This window comes from Bos mutus, chromosome 14 (genome assembly GCF_027580195.1).
Source record: "Bos mutus isolate GX-2022 chromosome 14, NWIPB_WYAK_1.1, whole genome shotgun sequence".
NCBI classification, from domain to species: Eukaryota; Metazoa; Chordata; class Mammalia; order Artiodactyla; family Bovidae; genus Bos; species Bos mutus.
The window spans coordinates 5,843,062-5,863,616 of NC_091630.1; the positions used below are offsets into that span (position 1 = coordinate 5,843,062).

General features: G+C 41.3%; 1 protein-coding gene across 6 annotated transcripts in view; it reads left to right on the forward strand.

The window, feature by feature from the left end:
- WWP1 (WW domain containing E3 ubiquitin protein ligase 1) overlaps window positions 1–20,555 on the forward strand; it is a 141,522-nt gene that overhangs the window by 112,254 nt on the left and 8,713 nt on the right. For 4 of the 6 annotated variants that reach the window (XM_070382913.1, XM_070382915.1, XM_070382912.1 and 1 more), the window contains 6 exons: window positions 1,990–2,123; window positions 2,213–2,353; window positions 3,067–3,187; window positions 10,874–10,978; window positions 15,627–15,723; window positions 16,135–16,207. In XM_070382913.1, coding sequence (XP_070239014.1) covers window positions 1,990–2,123; window positions 2,213–2,353; window positions 3,067–3,187; window positions 10,874–10,978; window positions 15,627–15,723; window positions 16,135–16,207 — 671 coding nt within the window. Of the gene's footprint in view, window positions 1–1,989; window positions 2,149–2,212; window positions 2,354–3,066; window positions 3,188–10,873; window positions 10,979–15,626; window positions 15,725–16,134; window positions 16,208–20,555 lie in introns of those variants that run through there. The other 2 variants (XM_070382916.1, XM_070382917.1) reach the window with 2 other exon arrangements.

A 20,555-nucleotide genomic window follows, 5' to 3' on the forward strand; every position in this document is an offset into this window, starting at 1 on the left:
TGGCCAGCCACTACATTTCTCAACTTCAAGGCTGTTGTCTCCTTTGTAAAACTTCTTGAACAACCACTGCGCTGTGCGTTTGTTAGAAGTTCCTGGGCCAAATTGCATTGTTGTTGTGAGTTGTCTACGTTGCTTTACGACCCATTTTGAACTCGAATTTAAAAAAAACAAATCACTCAATTTGCTTTTTGTCTAGCATCATTTCTATAGTCTAAAGTATATAGTAAACAGCAAGTAATAGTTATTAGCAAAAAAGAACACTATAAAGCAAGAAATGTGCATTAAAAGGATGTATAATACAACTACATTTATTTAGAATGTATTCTGCCATCAAATGGCAAATTTCAACATTGCAAAAACTGCAGTTCTTTTTGCACCAACCTAATACTAGTGAGCAGGTGTTGGGGAAGCACAGAAGTTCTCTCATGGTGGCTATTTCCTCGGTGAGATGGAGAGCACGCTCGTTAGTGCAGAGTGAGGAGACAAGGTTTGAAGGTACACGGGACAGGTGGCCAAGCGGTTAAGGTGATTGTGCTCTGAAGGTCCAAGGGAGTAACTTTAGTGACTGACGATGGAATCTAAACTGAGTAAGGGGAGGACTTCCCTGGTGGCCGAGGAACTAAGACTCCTGAGCTTTCCACTGTAGAGTGTGTGGGTGCCATCCCTGGTTGGGGGAACTAAGATCCCACATACCATGTGGTGGGGCCAAAATTTTCAAGAAAAACTGTGTAAGGGGAGAAATAACTTCATAAGGGGGCTGAGCGACAGTGACAGGCTAACAAGTTCGCTGGAGTTTTTTAGATCCCAGTAGGGTCAAAACTTGCTGGTGTTTACTGCTGAAGGTGGTGAGCTGGAATGTCAGGAGCTCTTTGGAATTCAGTTTATGAAGGAATTGCAGTCAGTGCTAATAACAGTGTCGAGGGTATGGTGTTGAGAACATTTAACTAAGTTAAAGACTAAGATCACAGAAAGGATTAAAACGTGCCAGTAGTAAAAGAATCATCAGTGCAGATCATGAAATCTTAAAAATGATGACGGTTGTGTTAAAAAAGCATGGGACTGAATGAGTAAAGGGGGGAAACCGGAAGATCTGAGGATGACTGCAGTGAGGAAGTAGGGGGTAGTGAGCCATGAACGTAGAGGGCTGGCATGGTCTTGCACGCTGGGGCAGGTGAAGGAGGTGAAATCAGTGATGAGAAGCAACAGACACCCACTCCCAGACTTGGTGACATGGGGATAGGAGAGAGACAGCCTATTCCTAATCCTGTTCCTAGGATTTGAAAGGAAACAGGGTCCTCAGAAAAATGCCAGATTTTTGTTAGAACAAGATGCGAAAGGATGAATTGAGAATGTGGGGGGATTTTGCTAATGATGGACCATGAGCTTGAAGAGGACAAAACATAGTAGGGTGGTTTTGAAAGTTAGGTAAGACGTGAGACACGGACTCAGATTTCAAAGTAGACAGGCGGGTGGTGGTGAGAGTCAAGGTACTGCAGCTCTGGGGCTCTCTGCATTGGCTATTGTGAAGGCAATACAGGTTAGTCCTAGAGCTCTCTCAGGCAACTGTGGGATAAGAAAGGAGTTGGGGAGGGGTCTTCCCAGGTGCACAGGGACCCCCAAAATGCCTTCTTTTCTGTGTCCAGTGGGGTTAATGTAATTCATGAAACGTATTTAAAAGTGGGAGTTTGATAAGGCTCCACTATCATCCTCTTTTAAAGTTATTGACAGGATATCATATAGCTAAGTGTTTGACGTCAGTTAAAGAGATACTGTTTTCACTCTAAATTTGTTTTTCATGCTTAGCATCTTATAGAATATTTTATTTTTTAGTTTTCATGATTTCAATCTTTTAGTTTTCATGATTTATGCTGATTAATTATTAAGTACTTTTTTGCCTGTAAAGGCTTATGATACCTCTGTTATCATTGTGCCCTGAATAGGAAAATTGCTACTTTGTAAATTTTTTTAATTTTTTGTTTTTCTTGGCAGGCACTCTTTCATGGGAAGTTTATTGATACTGGTTTCTCGTTACCCTTCTACAAGCGTATGCTAAGTAAAAAACTGACTATTAAGGATTTGGAATCGATCGATACTGAGTTTTATAATTCCCTTATCTGGATAAGGTTTGAAGATTTATCTTTCAATAAGGTATTTTCTTGAAACCAGTTTTACATATTTTGTTAATTAGTGGTTGTATCTCTCTATCACCCAGAGACAACAACATTGAGGAATGTGGCTTAGAAATGTACTTTTCTGTTGACATGGAGATTTTGGGGAAGGTTACGTCACATGACCTGAAGTTGGGAGGTTCCAATATCCTAGTGACAGAGGAGAACAAAGATGAATATATTGGGTAAGGTGACTGTCCCTACGTTCTACAACTGCCAGAGCGTCTTAAAACTGTCTTTCTATACCCTTGTCTTTATGCCTTGTTTGCTCCTCTGGGGACATGTTTCACATTCATTCCCTCTTTCAGTGATCCTTTTTAATTATTTTTTTCTACTCAATATTCCTCTTAATTTATAAACATGTTGCAAAAGCACTCAAAAATTCAAATATAATTTTAAGAAAACTCACTTCCCTTGCCTCTGACATACATTTATTTAAGTTCTTCCCAACAGTACTAACATTCTTGGAAAAAAGTGTATATGATGACCTCCACTTTCCCACTGCCACTTACTGTATTGCATCCTGCCTTGTCTGGATCAAAAATCAGAGAACATTGGTGCTAAAGAAGGGCTTTCCAAAGCCCATGCACTTCTTCATTTCTAGATGAGGAGATGGAGGCCCTTTAGATAGTAGCAAAACCAAGTCTGGAGCCGCACCTGACAAGCACTGTAATACTCATTCCTATTCCATTTCACTTTCCCTTTTTAACTTATTCTTTTAATAGTGCTCACCGCAACTTCTGATTTGAAACTGTGCTCACTTGAATTCTACAATCCATAAAACTTACTGATTTTCTTCACTTTCTCTTTTAATGATGGTTAAGAAGTACTCTGTGTTTTAAACCCTTTTACCTTACATAGAAAGTACCATCTTTTTAAATACCATCTTTATTTTCAGTTTAATGACTGAGTGGCGTTTTTCTCGAGGAGTACAAGAACAGACCAAAGCTTTCCTTGATGGCTTTAATGAGGTTGTTCCCCTTCAGTGGCTGCAGTACTTTGATGAAAAAGAATTGGAGGTTAGGATCTTTTATTATGCTATTATAGGGAAAGTTAATGGGAGGAGGGTCTGTTGTTATGCTTCTATAATAGAATGTCCACAAGCTTTAAAAACATATGGCACCATCTTCAATCCGCTCTCTGATTCATCGAAATGTTTAGGGGGTGTAAACCTCCAGCACTGAGTAAGGGTCTTAAGTTCTCCCAAATGTGATGCTGTCATAGCGCAAAATCATCAATCAGTGCCAACTCTTAGGGCTCCTGAAGAGTGCAAACTTATTAATAATTGGGGGAACTCAAGTAGGGGAAATCATACAATATTTGTCTTATTGTGACTGCCTTATTTCAGTTACCATAATGTCTTCATGGTTCATCCATATTTTAGCATGTGTAAAAATTTTTTGCTTTTTAATACTGAATATATACAATATACAGATATACATATATAACATATATGTATATATTTTCAGTATTTACTCTATATATGTAAGTAACATATATATCCTGGAGGAGGAAATGGCAACCCATTCCAGTATACTTGCCTGGAGAATCCTGTGGACAGAGGAGCCTCATGGGCTACAGACCATGGGATGACAGAGTCAGACACGACTGATTGACTGAACAACAACGTATATATGATAAACAGTAAGAAAAGGCAAAAACATGTGACACTGAGAAATGAACTCCCCAGGTCAGTAGGTGCCCAATATACTACTGGAGAAGAGTGGAGAAATAGCTCCAGAAGGAACGAAGAGGCTGAACCACAGCAGAAGCAACGTCCAGTTGTGGCTATGTCTGGTGGTGAAAGTAAAGTCCGATGCTGTAAAGATCAGCAGTGCATAGGAACCTGGAATGTTAGGTCCATGAATCAAGGTAAATCGGAAGTGGTCAAATAGATGGCAAGAGTGAACATCGACATTTTAGGAATCAGTGAACTAAAATGGACCAGATTGGGCAAATTTAATTCAGATGACTATTATATCTACTACTATGGGCAAAAATCCCTAGAAGAAATGAAGTAGCCATCATAGTCAACAAAAGAGTCTAAAATGCAGTACCTGGGTGCAATCTCAAAAATGACAGACTGGATCTCAAAAACGACAGACTGGTCTCTGTTCATTTCCAAGGCAAACGACTCAATATCACAGTAATTCAAGTCTATGCTCCAACCACTAATGCCGAAGAAGCTGAAGTTGACAGGTTCTGTGAAGACCTACAAGACCTTCTAGGACTAACACCGAAAAAAGATGTCCTTTTCATCATAAGGGACTGGAATGCAAAAGTAGGAAGTCAAGAGATACCTGAAATAACAGACAAGTTTGACTTTGGAGTACAAAATGAAGCAGGGCAAAACCTAAGAGAGTTCTGCCAAGAGAACACACTGGTCATAGCAAACACCCTCTTTCCAACAACACAAGAGATGATTCTACACATGGACATCACCAGATGGTCAATACCGAAATCCGATTGATTATATTCTTTGCAGCTGAAGATGGAGAAGCTCTATACAGTCAGCAAAAACAAGACTGGGAGCTGACTGTGGCTCAGATCATGAACTCCTTATTGCCAAATTCAGACTGAAATTGAAGAAAGTAGGGAAAACCACTAGACCATTCAGGTATGACCTAAATCAAATCCCTTACAATTATACAGTGGAAGTGACAAATAGATTCAAAGGATTAGATCTGATGGGCAGAGTGCCTGAAGAACTAGGGGCAGAAATTCATAACATTGTACAGGAGGTGGTGATCAAAACCATCCCCAAGAAAAAGAAACGCAAATAGGCAAAATTGTTGTCTCAGGAGGCCTTAAAAATAGCTGAGAAAAGAAGAGAAGTGAAAGGCAAAGGAGAAAAGGAAAGATATACCCATTTGAAGCAAAGAATATCAAGGAGAGACAAGAAAGCCTTCCTAAGTAAACTGCAAAGAAATAGAGGAAAACAATAGAATGGGAAAGACTAGAGATCTCTTCAAAAAAATTAAAAGATACCAAGAGAACATTTCATGCAAGGTTGGGCACGATAAAGGACAGAAACGGTATGGACCTAGGAGAAGCAGAGATTATTAAGAAGAGGTGACAAGAATACACAGAAGAACTGTACAAAAAAGATTTTAATGACCCAGATAGCCACAATGGTGTGACCACTCACCTAGAGCAAGACATCAAGGAGTGCAAAGTCAAGTGGGCCTTAGGAAGCATCACCATCAACAAAACTAGTGGAGGTGATGGAATTCCAGCCGAGCTATTTCACATCTTAGAAGACGATGTTGTGAAAGTCACTCAGTATGCCAACAAATTTGGAAAACTCAGTTGTGGCCACAGGACTGGAAAACAGATTGAGTTTTCATTCCAATCTCAAAGAAGGTCAGTGCCAAAGAATGTTCAAACTACTGCACACTCATTTCACTTGCTAGCAAAGTAATGCTCAAAATTCTCCAAGCTAGGCTTCAACAGTACATGAACCGTGAACTTTCAGATGTTCAAACTGGATTTAGAAAAGGCAGAGGACCAGAGATCAAATTGCCAACACCCAATTTGATCATCAAAAAATCTAGAGAGTTCCAGAAAAACATCCGCTTCACTGACTAGGGTAAAGACTTTGACTGTGTAGACCACAACTGTGGAAAATTCTTAAAGAGATGGGAATACCAGACCACCTTACCTGCTTCCTGAGAAACCTATTGCTTCTATGCAGATCAAGAAGCAACAGTTAGAACCAGGCATGGAACAATGGACTGGTTCCAGATTGGGAAAAGAGTACATCAGGGCTGTATATTGTCACCGTGTTTATTTAACTTTTATGCAGAGTACATCATTGAAGTGCCAGACTGGATGAAGTGCAAGCTGGGATCAACATTGCCATAAGAAATATCAATAACCTCAGATAGGCAGATAACACCATCCTTAGGATAGAAAGCGGAAAGGGACTAAAGATCCTCTTGGTGAAGCTGAAAGAGGAGAGTGAAAAAGGTGGCTTAAAACTCAGCATTCAGAAAACTAAGATCATGGCATCCAGTCCCATCACTTCATGGCAAATAGATTGGGAAACAATGAAAACAGTAACAGACTTTATTTTCTTGGGCTCCAAAATCACTGCAGATGGAGATTGCAGCCATGAAATTAAAAGACACTTGCTCCTTGGAAGAAAAGTTATGACAACTTAGACAGCATTTTAAAAAGCAGAGTCATTACTTTACCAACAAAGTTCCATTTAGTCAAGGCTATGGTTTCCAGTAGTCATGTATGGATGTGAGAGTTGGACTGTGAAGAAAGCTGAGCGCCGAAGAATTGATGCTTTTGAACTGTGGTGTTGGAGAAGACTCTTGAGAGTCCTTTGGACTGCAAGGAGATCCAACCAGTCCATTCTGAAGGAGATCAGCCCTGGGTGTTCATTGGAAGGACTGAGGATAAGGCTGAAACTCCAATACTTTGGCCACCTGATTCGAAGAGCTGACTCACTGGAAAGATCCTGATGCTGGGAAAGATTGAAGACAGGAGAAGGGGACAACAGAGGATGAGATGGTTGGATGGCATCACCAACTCAATGGACGTGAGTTTGAGCAAGTTCCAGGAGATGGGGAGGACAGGGAAGCCTGGCGTGCTGCAATCCATGGGGTCACAAAGAGTTGACTGATACATCACAAAGGTCACATCTGATACACATAATACGTATATGTGTGTATTTTCTTTATCCATTCATCAGTCACTGAATCTTTGTCTTCATTCCACCTTTTGGTGATTGTGAATAATGCTGCTCTATACATGAGTGTACAGAATATTCTTTGAGACCCTGCTTTCAGTTCTTTTGAGTAAATACTCAGGAGTGGTATTGTTCTATCAAATAGTAATTCTCTATTTAACTTCTTGAAGAACCGCTACCGTTTTCCATAGCAGCTATACTATTTTCCATTCCCACCAAATGTATATAAGGCTTCCAACTTCTCCACATCTTTGCCTATACTTGTTATTTTCTGTTTTTGTTTTTAATAGTAACAATTCCAGTAATAATAGTATGAGGTGGTAGTTCGCTGTGGTTTTGATTTATGTTTCTCTGATGATTAGTTATTGTGAATTCTCCAAGTCTCTCCCATGTAAATTAGAAGGTAGGGAGGGCCATTTAGGAAAGTGCTTGCATTTCCCCCTGCCACCTTTTGGGGGCAGTATTTTAACTTCAGCCATCTTGCGTCCTCTGTTAAGAAACTTGGTTTGTCCATGTAATGAAAATGTGCATATGAAAAAATTAGCATTTTAAGTTTTATAAAGTAATAGTCCTATGTAGGACTTAGCCTTCTAGAAACTCTGACACAGGAAATACATGAAAATCAGGACTCAGAGCCTGAATTACAGGCAGACTCTGTAAACCTTAGTTAATGGCTCTTTCCTAACAGCTTGCTTACACAGATTAGCAGAAATGCATTAGTAGAATGGAAGATACTTTTTAGAGTAGTATTAATCATTTTTTTAAATCACCAACTGTATTAAGAATCTGAAGAAAATGAAACAATTTTGCATCCTCAAAATGCTTACATCTAAAATACTCTGTACCCTTGGTTAAGAACTGCTGTCTTAGAGGCCACTCAGTGAGAGAGGGGTGTTACGACAAGAGCCTGACATCAGAACCCAGAGGAAACTTAAGACAGTAGATAAAGAAAGATATTAACAGGTGCATACTTTTATATCACCCATGGTAGCGCTTACAGTCTTCTCACAGGACACCTTGTGAAATAGTCTGGCTGCATGATAATTTTCTAACCCAGATAAGGAGACTAAAGGCCTAATTGCTTACTGATTTGCTTTTAGCTCACGGTACAGAGCTATGAGGAAATAGAAATTTGTTTTGTTTTGTCCTGTCTTTCTCTTGTTTCTTCTTCTACTCCCATTCATTGTCTCTTTTAACCATGAATAATACCACAGTAAAGAATATTTACATCATTATCCAAAAGAATGGTTATCCATAATCATGCCCCTTTTTTACAGATTAAAATCTGTTTGTAAGAAGATAAAACAGTCATTCTGTATAAAAACTCTTCATCACACTAGGAATAGAAGGTAGCCTTCTCAGTTTGATAAAGGGCCTCAACAAAAAAGATAAATCCTAACAGCATTCTAATGGTGATACCTTGGATATTTCTCCCTGAGACTGGGAACGCAGTGATGTCCACTCTCACCACTTGTGTTCTCCATTGTACCAGATTCCGAAGCCAGTGCAATAAGGCAGAAGTAGAAGCAAAAAGCATAAAGTTTGGAAAGAAGTAAAACTGCCTTTATTCACAGATGATAACATGATTGTCAATTTAGAAAATTCTAAGGGACCTACCAAAAAACAACTAGAAATGATAACGAATTTTAATAATTCATTGTAGGGTGCAAGCTTAGTTATTAAAAAAAATCAATTGTGTATCTTCTGCATGCTAGCAGCAAACATTTAGAAATTGAAACTTCAAAGTTTCATTTACTAAAGCATTAAAAAAAAAATGAACAAATGTAGCCAAAGCCATGTAAGAACTCTAAAAACTGGAAACATTGCTGAGAAAAATTAAAATTTTAATAAGTGGAGACATATTTCATCATATGTATTGGAAGATTCGGTATTGTAAATATCAGTTTTCTCCAAATAACACAATCCAATCAACATCCTGGTAGAATTTTCTGTAGAAATTGATCGGCTAGTACGCTGCAGTCCATGGGATCCCTAAAACTAAGATATAACTGAGTGTCTTCACTTTTCACTTTTCACTTTCATGCACTGGAGAAGGAAATGGCAACCCGCTCCAGTGTTCTTGCCTGGAAAATCCCATGGACAGAGGAGCCTGGTGGGCTGCAGTCCATGGGGTCGAGAAGAGTCGGACACAACTGAGCAACTTCACTTTCCCTTTTCACTTTCATTCACTGGAGAAGGAAATGGCAACCCACTCCAGTGTTCTTGCTTGGAGAATCCCAGGGACGGGGGAGCCTGGTGGGCTGCCGTCTATGGGGTCGCACAGAGTCAGACACGACTGAAGTGACTTAGCAGCAGCAGCAGCACTTCTAAAATTACAAGGAAATGCACAGGTTCTAGATTAGCCAAAACAGTTTTGAAAAAGGACAAATCTTACAGGATAAACGTTTACTACCTGATGTCAAGGATTTTTATAAGCCATAGTAATTAAGATAGTGTGATATTTGTGTGAGGATAGACAGACAGGTCAGTGAAACACTTTAATTAGAGTCCAGAATAGATCCACATATATATTGTCAATTATTTTCATCAAAAGTACTAATATATTTTGATGGGGAAAGGGGAAAAGTCTTAAACAAGTGATTCTGGATTAACTTGATATTCATATAGAAGAAAATTAATTTTGACCCTGTCAGCTCATAAAGATTAATTTGAAATAAATTATGAACATAAATATGAAAACTAAAAATATAACATAGTAGAAAAATCTTAGTCTAGACAGAAGTGTCTTAGGAAGAACACAAAGGATGTTAGATTTCATCAAAATTAAAAACTTCTCTTCAAAAGATGCTGTCAAGTAAATGAAAAGGCAACCTACCTGCTGAGAGAAACTCTTGAGACAAAGGTGTTACATCCAGACTATATTAAAAACCTATCACTCAATAAAAATACAGTTTTTAAGTGGACAGAGGCTCACTTCATTAAAGAAGCTCTGTTGATGGCATAGAAACACGGGGAGATGCTCACTAATCATTGGGGAAATACAGATTCAAGCTGAATGAATCGTCACTGTTACACACGCCTCCGCTTATGCCCTAGCGGTCCCACTAGTAGTGCTTACTCATGTGGAAATGAAACATGTATGTTCACAGAACTTTTCCATAAATGTTCATCACAGTTTTATTCATCAAAATCAAAAATTCGAAGTAACCTAAATGTCCATCAACAAGAGAATGGGTAAATAAATTGTTGTGTATTTATGAAATGAAACACCACTCAGCAATATGAAAGAACCACGGGTGCCCCTCACAGCGTGGATGAATCTCATAAACATTCTACTGGTGAGAAAAGAAAGCAGAAAAGAGCGGATGAGTGTAGTCTGTCTGCTGCGTTCAGAAATCTAACCTGTGGTGAGATCACTGAGGTGGTTAACAGGTGTATATACTGCTGTCAAAATGCATGTAACTCTGTACTTAAAATATGCATGCTTTATTGTGTCTAAATTATAGATCATAGTTGATATGAGAAATAAAGTACAGGTTATTATGCCCAAAATAGTTTTCATCCCATATATAATAAACTAGAGTTACTTGAGAATTTTACATATCTAGAAGATTTTATTCTCAAAGCCTGGATAGATGAATAACAGGAGGTTAGTATACTTTTAATTTTAAATAGGTAAGGTAGCATAGATTAAAAAAAAGAAGAAGAACCAGAAATTTATGTTTAAAACTTACTTGTATGTGATTTGGGATATATGTGTAGTAAAAGTGATTGTTTTTGTATAGCTGATGTTTTTCTTGAAGAATAGTTACTTTTGAACGTTTTTAAGTTCAGTAAACATGAATAAGATAAGAACCAAAGAATTCTGCATGTTAAATTGCCACACAATTTAGTTAGACTTGCTTTACTGTGATCATTATTTGATGTACACATAGCCATTTGACATAATTAGCGTGTGCATAGCTGGGCATTAGCAGATTTCTGTCCTGTAGTTACTCTCTTCACTAAATCTTTCCTCTGACCTGATACTGTGCTCATTCCCCAGGTTATGTTGTGTGGCATGCAGGAGGTCGACCTGGCAGATTGGCAGAGAAACACTGTGTATCGACATTATACCAGAAACAGCAAGCAAATCATTTGGTTTTGGCAGGTATTTGCTTTTATCTTCTTGACACTAAATACTGAAAGAAAATGTTTTCTGATGAAGTGGTAATTTGAAAAGTTAATTTTTAAGGTTGAGACTGCTTTTGGACATGGTATTTAGTCTTTGAATTTTAAATTAGAAGTGGATAGTGTAAAAACTTGTTAAAGGATTTTCTATTTCTTATTTCCTAAATGAAAGAACAAATGGGGCAGAGAGCGGAGAGCAAGCGCCGGTGACTCCGCAGACGCTGCGCCTGGAAAGGTGTGGAAGGGGCGGGGAGCGCAGGTCATCCCCAAGCCGTCCTCCCTCCCTGCCCCGCTCCTGGCCGGCCAGCCGCCCTAGCTTGCGCAGGCCCGCGGCCACCCGCGCCCGAACGCTGGCTCGGGGCTCCACTGCTCTGGCCTGGGGGCGGGGCCGGCGCGCGGCGTCATGCATATGCATGAGGGACTCGGCGGCTCCATTGTGCCCTCGGAGCGGGCGGCGTCGCGATGGCGCGGGCGGCGTCGCGATGGCGCGGGCGGCGTCGCGATGGCGCGGGCGGCGTCGCGATGGCGCGGGCGGCGGCAGCCCCGGGGCGGCAGGCGGCGCTGAGGGCGGGCTGAGCGCATGGAGCAGCGAGGAGCGACCGCAGCCCCGGGGCCGCAGCGGCGAGGGGCCGGGCCGGGCGGGCAGGTGCGGGCGGCGGGGGCGGCAGGTGCGGGAGGCGGCAGGTGCGGCGTCCCCGGGCCCGGCGCTGCATCGCCTCGGCGGGGCCCCGACAGGGCTGGAGCCGGCCCTGCCGCCCACCTGCCCCACCTGCGGCGCGTGCGTCGTGGTCCTGGGCCGACTGGCCCGCTGTGCGCCGAGGCGACCCCTCACCTGAGCCTTTGTTGGGGCTGGCCGGAATCCGTCCAAGCGCCCAAGGTGTCTGGGCAGGAGCCTCACACGGGCCCTCACCCAAACTGGCCCCGCTCCCTCCTTTCTGCGCTGTGGCCTGAAGGCTCACCTTTAGGGCCCCTCCGGGCCGTGCGTGCCGTTCACGCGATGTGAGACTCGCGAAGGTGTGCTCTGGGGCTGGCGACCCTAACCTTTCAGCCCCCAGCCGAGATTTTGGTGGAAATACTGTTTTCCCAACAGGACATACTGAAGCTCAGGCGGGACCGTGTCCAGCCTTCCCTCCTAGGGGTGTCCTACCCTAGCCTCCCCCATCTGCTCCCCGCTGCCCTGTACCCCCCTACCCTGCTCCTCCGAACGTTCCTTGCCTCCCCTAGACCTGCTCCCCTACGTCGTATTCCCTGTACTCTCTTCCTGATAGTTGCGGAATATCCATGGTGATGTATTTAAGTCATTTGTATTATCTCAGAAGATTTCACAGGGAAATACACAGAACATGTGACTCAATCTGTAAGACAGTTGAAAGGGCGATCACAGACTCACCCACCAAATCCTGTCACACTGGAACCAGAGGGCTTCCCTTGAAGAAGCTAGACAGAGGTAACAGGATAGGTGAAGGATTCCTAACCTCACCCAGTGAGTACTGGCCTTGGGGACTTGTCACAGCCAGAGGGTGGCTCCTGGCTGGAAAAAGAGAAAGGTGAGATAATGAGAGACAGATTCAGAAGGACTGGAAGGATGTACCTGGGGAGGACTCCCGATCATAGGATTGATCTCCAGAGGCAGCCAGGCCTCCGCATGGAGTGTCCGCTAGCCCTTGGATCCAGGATGGGAGCCGGGGCTGATGATTTAAAGGGGGTCATGTGTCCTCCCCTCTCTTGGTCCTAGAGTGGCCACCACATACCCATTTTCCACATTGTAAACTGAGGCTCAGGGCAGGGCAGCCCTTCAGCTGTTCTCTGGAATTTCCCACACCTGGGCCGTTGAGCAGAGCTCCTTCCTGGGCATCTTGAATGAACTCTGAACACTTCAGCCAGTCAGTGTGTGGCCTTCCAAGTCGAGGGGCAGGACTTCAGCCACTTGAGCATGTGAGCCCCCCACTTTTATGTCCTCCCGGGACTCTTGAGCTGTTAGTTTCCCTTCTCTGAGTCTGTTTGACTCCAGTGTTCCTCTGTTTGGGGCCTGTCACCGGTAACTGTGGATTCCCTGTGCTGGAGGAGGCAGCGAGTCCCTGCTCTATGACTGTGTTGGCACTGCCCTCCTGGGGTCTGGTGGGTGGTTGTGAGGCGTGCTGCTGCTGGGTGCCTAGGCAAGGAGCATGGAATGAGGGCAGAAGAGGTTGACCCATGGTAACGTCTGCCTTTGGAGACAGCAGTGCGGATGCTCTGAGGTCCGGGGAAAGGGGGGTGTGAGAAGTGAGTTGTCTGTAGCTCTTTTACTGGAGAAAAATGTGATCTGACCCCCCGAAAGCCATGTGGCCTTCTAGACTGACATCACACCAGGGCTTTCTGCCAAGGTCCTGGCTTCCAGTGAGAGCTGATGTACAGGGAAAGCCCCCCACCAGCAGGAAGCCACCAGAGGCTGGCCCTGGCCTTAAAAAAAGTAAAAAAAAAAAAAAAAAAGAACAAATGACCATCTTTAAATAATAGTTTAACGGTAATGGTTTTAGGTATAATATTTTTTCTAGTAGTATGAAAGTATTCTATAAATTCTACTTAATTCTGGAAGTAAAAGAGGAATATGTTTTTAATGAGAAAGTCGATGAAAATACTTAATTCCTCTAAAGGTGATAATATGCCAGCAAATTAGAACAATCTAGAGGATAATGTTCAAGAATGACTTTTCTTTCCTTTCCTTTCTCTCTCCCCCTCTCCCTCCTTCTCTCTTTGTCCATCAGGGGAACTGAGTAAATAAATTGTAATATATCCGTTCTGTAATTCCATACCTTTTTGTCATTCTTTTTCTTAATGCAAATTAACAAAAATATTGGAGAATAATGTTTTTCAATACAGCATTAAGCTTAAAAGGAAGTTGTATCTATTACTTGGCTTAAAGGAAAATATCTATTCTGTCTAGACGAAGTGTCTGCTAGTGTATGAAACAACCTCTGAGAAGGTGGCGGGCGCCTGGGCAGAGAGCTGCCCTGAGGCAGAGGTGTGCGCGGGGGCGTCCCGCTGCGCCCTCCTGCTGCCTGAGGTCCACACCCCATGCACATGTTATCTACTGCAAAAAGTAAATGAAAAGTGGGAATAACTCTGTTTTCAAACCTAACACATCAGAATTGCATCCATACAGAGTACATGCAAGTATCTGTAATCTTCCCTTTTGGCTCTTTACCAGCTTCCTTGTTCCTTTTGTTCCCTGACACTCCCTTTGGGCATTTCTTCCTATGTACCTGAGGAGCTTAAGCACTGGGTTATATAAATCCAAACGAATAGTTGTATTTTCTAAATGGGATTTCCCTGGAGAAGGAAATGGCAACCCACTCCAGTATTCTTGCCTGGAAAATCCCGTGGACAGAGAAGCTTGGCGGCCTATGGCCCATGGGGTCACAAAGACTCAGACAAGACTAGCAGCTTCACTCACTCAGCTCATTCCAATGGGTTTGTTCTGGGGAAAGTGGTGAGATTTATGCCAGCCCTGTTCACCTCCATTTCTACGTCTTGATGAAACATGTTGCCTCAGCACAGTTCTGTGCAGAAACATTATTTTTTCGTATTTAGCACAACATTTTGTCTTATTATTAGCTAAAGTTTAGTCTCTTGTTTTTAAGATACATTTCTACTCTCACACTGTCCCCTAAGTTCCTTACCTTCTGTTGTAAGACACTCAGAGCAACACTCAGAGCAATTCAGATCAGTATTTCACATTACCTGTCTATGTCCACTTTGAAAAGAAATAGTCCATGAAGAGAGATATTTTTAGAAGAATGCATACTTTGGGTTTTCAAGTATGAAGAATATAGTTGGGAAAGTGATGTTTAGTGAAAGAAAATATCAGAAACTGCTGAGAGTGGCAATTGAGAAGGATTTGTTCACCGTCACCGTCAGTAGCTTGCAGGGTAGTCCGCTCAGGTCAGGATAACAGAGCTTTAGAGCTCAGTCAGACCTGAGTTCAAATGTTAGTTCCGCCACTTAGTAGCAGGTTGAGAAGGACAAATTCTTTCACCTCTCCAGGCCTCTGTTTTCTTTTTTTCTGATTACTTGTTTATTTTTGACTATGCTGGGTCACTGTTGCTGCACACGGGCTTTTCTCATGTTGCGGCGAGCAGGGGCTCCCCTCTGGCCGTGGTGCATAGGCGTCCCATCGAGATGTCCTCTCTCTTGTGGAGCACAGGCTCTGGGGCACGAGGGCTTCTGCAGTCGTGGCCTGTGGGCTCAGAGGTGTGGCTCCTGGTCTCTAGAGCACAGGCTCAATAGCTGTGGCCCACGGGCTTAGCTGCTCCGTGGCATGTGGGATCTTCTGGATCAGGGATTGAACCCATGTCTCCTGCATCAGCAGACGGGCTCTTTACCACTGAGCAATCAGGGAAGCCTGGCCTCCGTCTTCTGAACATGTGTCGTGGGGATGCAAATGATAGTTCCTGTCTCATAATACTGTTGTTAGGGCCAAATACACAAGAAGCATATGGCGCATCCTCTGTTTTCATTTTCCTCTTAAAAATAGGAAATTGGGCTTTGAAATCAATACAAGAGTTGTAAGTTAATTTGAAAATAGAAATAGAATTTTAGTACGAATAATTTTCACCAGGTCGTAAAGTAAACTTGCTCTTGTTCCGCAGTTTGTGAAGGAGACAGACAATGAAGTGAGAATGCGGCTACTGCAGTTTGTCACTGGAACCTGCCGTTTACCTCTAGGAGGATTTGCTGAACTCATGGGTAAATGCGGTTTTCTCTGTAAATAATTTTGTGATAATGTGTCTAGACACACAGCAGACTTAAGCCTAAGGATTATTCTTCTATGCTTTAGGTAGGGCATCTACTGCAAGAAAGACAAACTAGTGCTTAATATCAAGTACATTTGTAAGATAGGTGTGAAAGTCTGCTCTCAGAGGCTGGTTGGCCATCGCTTTGTGAGGGGAGCACAATTCTGTAGACGCTGATCTTTCTACTTTGTGAGTCCTATTGCTGGATCTCTGCATTAACAAGCTTCTCTGGGCGGAAGCCATTTGCATTGTAGTTTACTCTGTATCATTCATGTTGATTCTGTGATGTGTTCTGGTTTGACTAGTTGTCAAAACTAAAAAGTTTAAAGGACCAAATAAATTTTGTCATATTTCCCTGATTTAGGAAGTAATGGGCCTCAAAAATTTTGCATTGAAAAAGTTGGCAAAGATACCTGGTTACCAAGAAGCCACACATGGTAAGTTGAAAAATCTTAAATAGTACAGTGACTGAGTATAATTGTTGATTCACTAAAGTAGTCAGAATTTTAGTTTTTACTGATTAATATGGCACTCTATAACTAAACACTTTAGAGTGACTGGTTAATATAAATACTTGAGAAATGTATTCATTGATTCAAAAAATATTTAAAGTACCACTAGGTATAAAATAAAATAAGATTGAAGTGCTCCCTGCCTTTTATGAAGTTTGTACTCCATTGGGGGTGGGGGCACAAAAGACAAACAGGTCAACACCTCTTTACGAATGCTAGGAGTCCTTTAAAGGGAACCAGGAGAACAGCTGAGGAGGAATCCCCACCAGATTGGTGGTCAGGGAAGTTTCTTGGAAACAGTGATGTTTAAGTTGAGTTTGATGAATAGCATGCTGTGGGAAGAAATGGGGAGTATGTACTTTGTATAGTCATTTTTAAAGGAAATAAAAGATGACTTGGTATGAATGGAACTTAATGATTCCGAGGAGGAAGATAAAAGAATTTGGAAATGCAGGCAGGGGCTACATTATGTAGAGGTTAATAGGCTATGATGAGCAGTTAGATTCTAAATACAATTAGGAGCCATTGAGGAGTCTTATATAAGAATAATGAGATCTAAGAAAAACCCGACTCTGGCAGCAGGGGGCGGGAGGGAACTGGGCAAGTGAGAGCAGGGAGGTCAGAGCTGTTAGTCATCCAGACGGAAGATGGTGATGGCCCGAAGGTATGCATTGCTTTCAGGAGGTCAAAGTCAGTTTTCACACTGTCCTTTTTTTGCCTTTTTGTTGTTTTGACATTTGCACTTGTGGTACCAAAGTAATGGTGGGTCAACAGCTGTTGCCTTAGCACAAGTCAAGGAAAAGGCAGTTGACACCAAACTGCTGTCTCTGCATTTTTCAACACCACACATTTGAAGTTTAAAAAAGGGAAGAAAAGGCCAGGCTTATTGAAAGTTGTTGATTATGAAGTAGTAAAAACTATTAACTTTATTAAATCTTTTGACACTTGAAGTGTATGTGGTTTTTTTAATATTCTGTATGACAAAATAAATGGCAAGTCTACATGAAACACTGGTTTTTGTCTTGTGAAGAAGCTCTTAGTTGTCGAGTTGAAAGCTGAAGAGCTTGCTTTTTTTGTGAAATGCTCTAGTTACTTGAAAACATAACAGACTGTTTCATTCAGACATTTTTCTTGAAAATTAAGTAAAAGCTCATCATTTTAAGGAAAACAACTAACAGCATTTATTGGTGATGATAACATTGAGGTTTCATACAAAAATCAGAATTTTGGAAAACTTGTATATTCAGCTTCTCAGCTTCCCAAGACTTTTAATATTTTAAAATTCATTATAACTTGGTGAACCTGTATTTCCAAATAACTGATACATGATGTTATAAACTCATGCATGAGAAAAACATCCAGAGTGCAAAATAAACCAATGGCTTTCGTGTAACAGAATACAAAGGGTTCTGTGATATGATTTCAAAACCCATATTATGCATAACCTTGTCAAACTTAGTATATCGTCAAAGAATAATATCCATAATTATCTGGAAAAAATTACTTGAGTACATCTCTGTTTTCTAATTGCATATCTGTATGGGAAGAGTTTTCATATGCTTAATCTAAAACAATGCAGTTTGATAGTATAAACACATAGGTATTAGAATCCAGATGTCTTCTATTAAACCTGACATTAAAATAATTTGCAAAAATATGAAACAAGGCTACTTTTTTCACTACTTTTTTGAAAACAGTCACTTTTTTCATAAAAATAACTTACTTTCATTTTCACAGTAAATTATTTTTAAAATTTATGGTAAATATCAATAGTTATAATTCACATAAACAGAAAGCTCTTTGGATTTCTCAATATTTTTAGATGTGAAAAAGGATCCTGTTCACCAAAAACTTTTAGGAACAGCAGGTTAGATTAAACTGGTGAGTTCAATGCAGGAGAGATTGTTGAGGCAGGGGACAGAGAATTCATAACCAAAGGAGATGGAAAGAATTGGGATTCTGAGTGTGAGTTAAGGAATTCACTTTTGATGAAAACAAGAACATTTCCTTTGTTGTAACAGAAGAGGAAGAAAAGTTGGGTTAAACTACAAATAGATTTTAGATTTTGTGAAGGAAAAAAGAGTTGATCAACTGTTGATTTTTTTCCTCCAAGTATTTATAAGGTGAAGTCACTGGCTAACAGTGAAGAAGGGAAAGACTTGGAGAAAGAAAGGGAGAGTTGTCAGGGACGAGACAAGTGTTTTCTAGAGAAACATGGCTGAGAATGCTGGGCAGCATTGGATTGCCCACTTGGATCTAGTAGTTAATGTGAAGTCGTCAGATATCCCCTGCAGTAATTTTCAACTGATAAGGTACAAGGAATGAGAAAGTAGAAGGCTGAATTCATTCAGAGTATGAGTAAGTTCAAAAAGGAGAGCTAAGATTTTAAAGTATTTGCAAGGTAGTGATTATAACGATGGACCATGACTTCTATAAACTATTAGGTTGGTGCAAAAGTAATTGCAGTTTTAGACCATGAATTTTAAATCATTGTAACTAGGCTCAAACACATCTTTATTAATCAAAATAGGAACCATTACAGTCAACACACTTTTGCCAGTGAGAAATAAGTTTGTCTGTTCCTGTAACATAGAAATCCATACTTTGGGATTAGACAAACTCTTGAGGAAAGCATTTTCCCTGCAGAATGTTGTCCAGATGCTTGAAGAAGTTGTAGTCAGTTGGCGAGAGGTTAGGTGAATACGGTAGATAAGGCAAAACTTCATAGCCCAATTGGTTCAACTTTTGAAGCACTGCTTGTGCAGCGTGTGGTCAGGTGTCGTGGAGAATTGGGCCCTTTCAGTTGACCAATGCTGCCTGCAGACGTTGCAGTTTTCAGTGCATCTCATCAATTTGCTGAACATACTTCTCAGATGTAATGGTTTCACCACGATTCAGAAAGTTGTAATGGATCAGACGGGCAGCAGACCACCAAACTGTGACTGTGATCTTTTTTTTTTTTTTTTGTATTTGACCATGACCTTTTTTTGGTGTAAGTTTGGCTTTGAGAAGTGCTTCGGAGCTTCTTCTCAGTCCAGCCACTGAGCTGGTCGTTGCTGGTTGTCATATAAATCTACCTTTCATCACATGCCACAATCCAATCGAGAAATGGTGTGTTGCGTACAATAAGAGAAGATGGCATTTCAGAAAAACAGTTTTTTTTAAATTTTCAGTCAGCTCATAAGGCACCCACTTACAGAGCCTTTTCACCTTTCCACTTCCTTTCAAATGTGGAATGACCATGGAATGGTCAACGCTGAGTTCTTCAGTCACTTCTGCAGTGGTAAGAGGATCAGCTTTGATGATCTTCTCAGTTCATCATTGTAACTTCCGATGGCCAGCCCTTACGGTCCTCATCTTCAAGGCTCTCGTCTCCTCTGCATACTTCTTGAAACACCACTGCACTGTACGTGCATTAGCAGTTCCTGGGCCAGATGGATTGTTGATGTTGCAAGTTGTCTCTGCTGCTTTATGCCTCATTTTGAAATCAAATAAGACAATCACTCGAATTTGCTTTTCATCTAACATCCTTTCCATAGTCTAAAGTAAATATAAAATAAACAGCGTGGCCACAGGACTGGAAAAGGTCAGTTTTCATTCCAATCCCAAAGAAAGGCAATGCCAAAGAATGCTCAAACTACCGCACAATTACACTCATCTCACATGCTAGTAACGTAATGCTTAAAATTCTCCAAGCCAGGCTTCAGCAATAAGTGAACCATGAACTTCCTGATGTTCAAGCTGGTTTTAGAAAGGGCACAGGAACCAGAGATCAAATTGCCAACATCTGATGGATCATCGAAAAAGCAAGAGAGTTCCAGAAAAACCTTTATTTCTGCTTTATTCACTATGCCAAAGACTTTGACCTTGTGGATCACAGTAAACTGTGGAAAATTCTGGAAGAGATGGGAATACCAGACCACCTGACCTGCCTCTTGAGAAACCTGTATGCAGGTGAGGACCTAACAGAACTGGACATGGAACAGCATACTGGTTCCAAATAGGAAAAGGAGTATGTCAAGGCTGTATATTGTCACCCTGCTTATTTAACTTATATGCAGAATACATCATGAGAAACGCTGGGCTGGAGGAAGCACAAGCTGGAATCAAGATTGCCAGGAGAAATATCAATAACCTCAGATATGCAGATGACACCACCCTTATGGCAGAAAGTGAAGAGGAACTCAAAAGCCTCTTGGTGAAAGTGAAAGTGGAGAGTGAAAAAATTGGCTTAAAGCTCAACATTCAGAAAACTAAGATCATGGCATCTGAT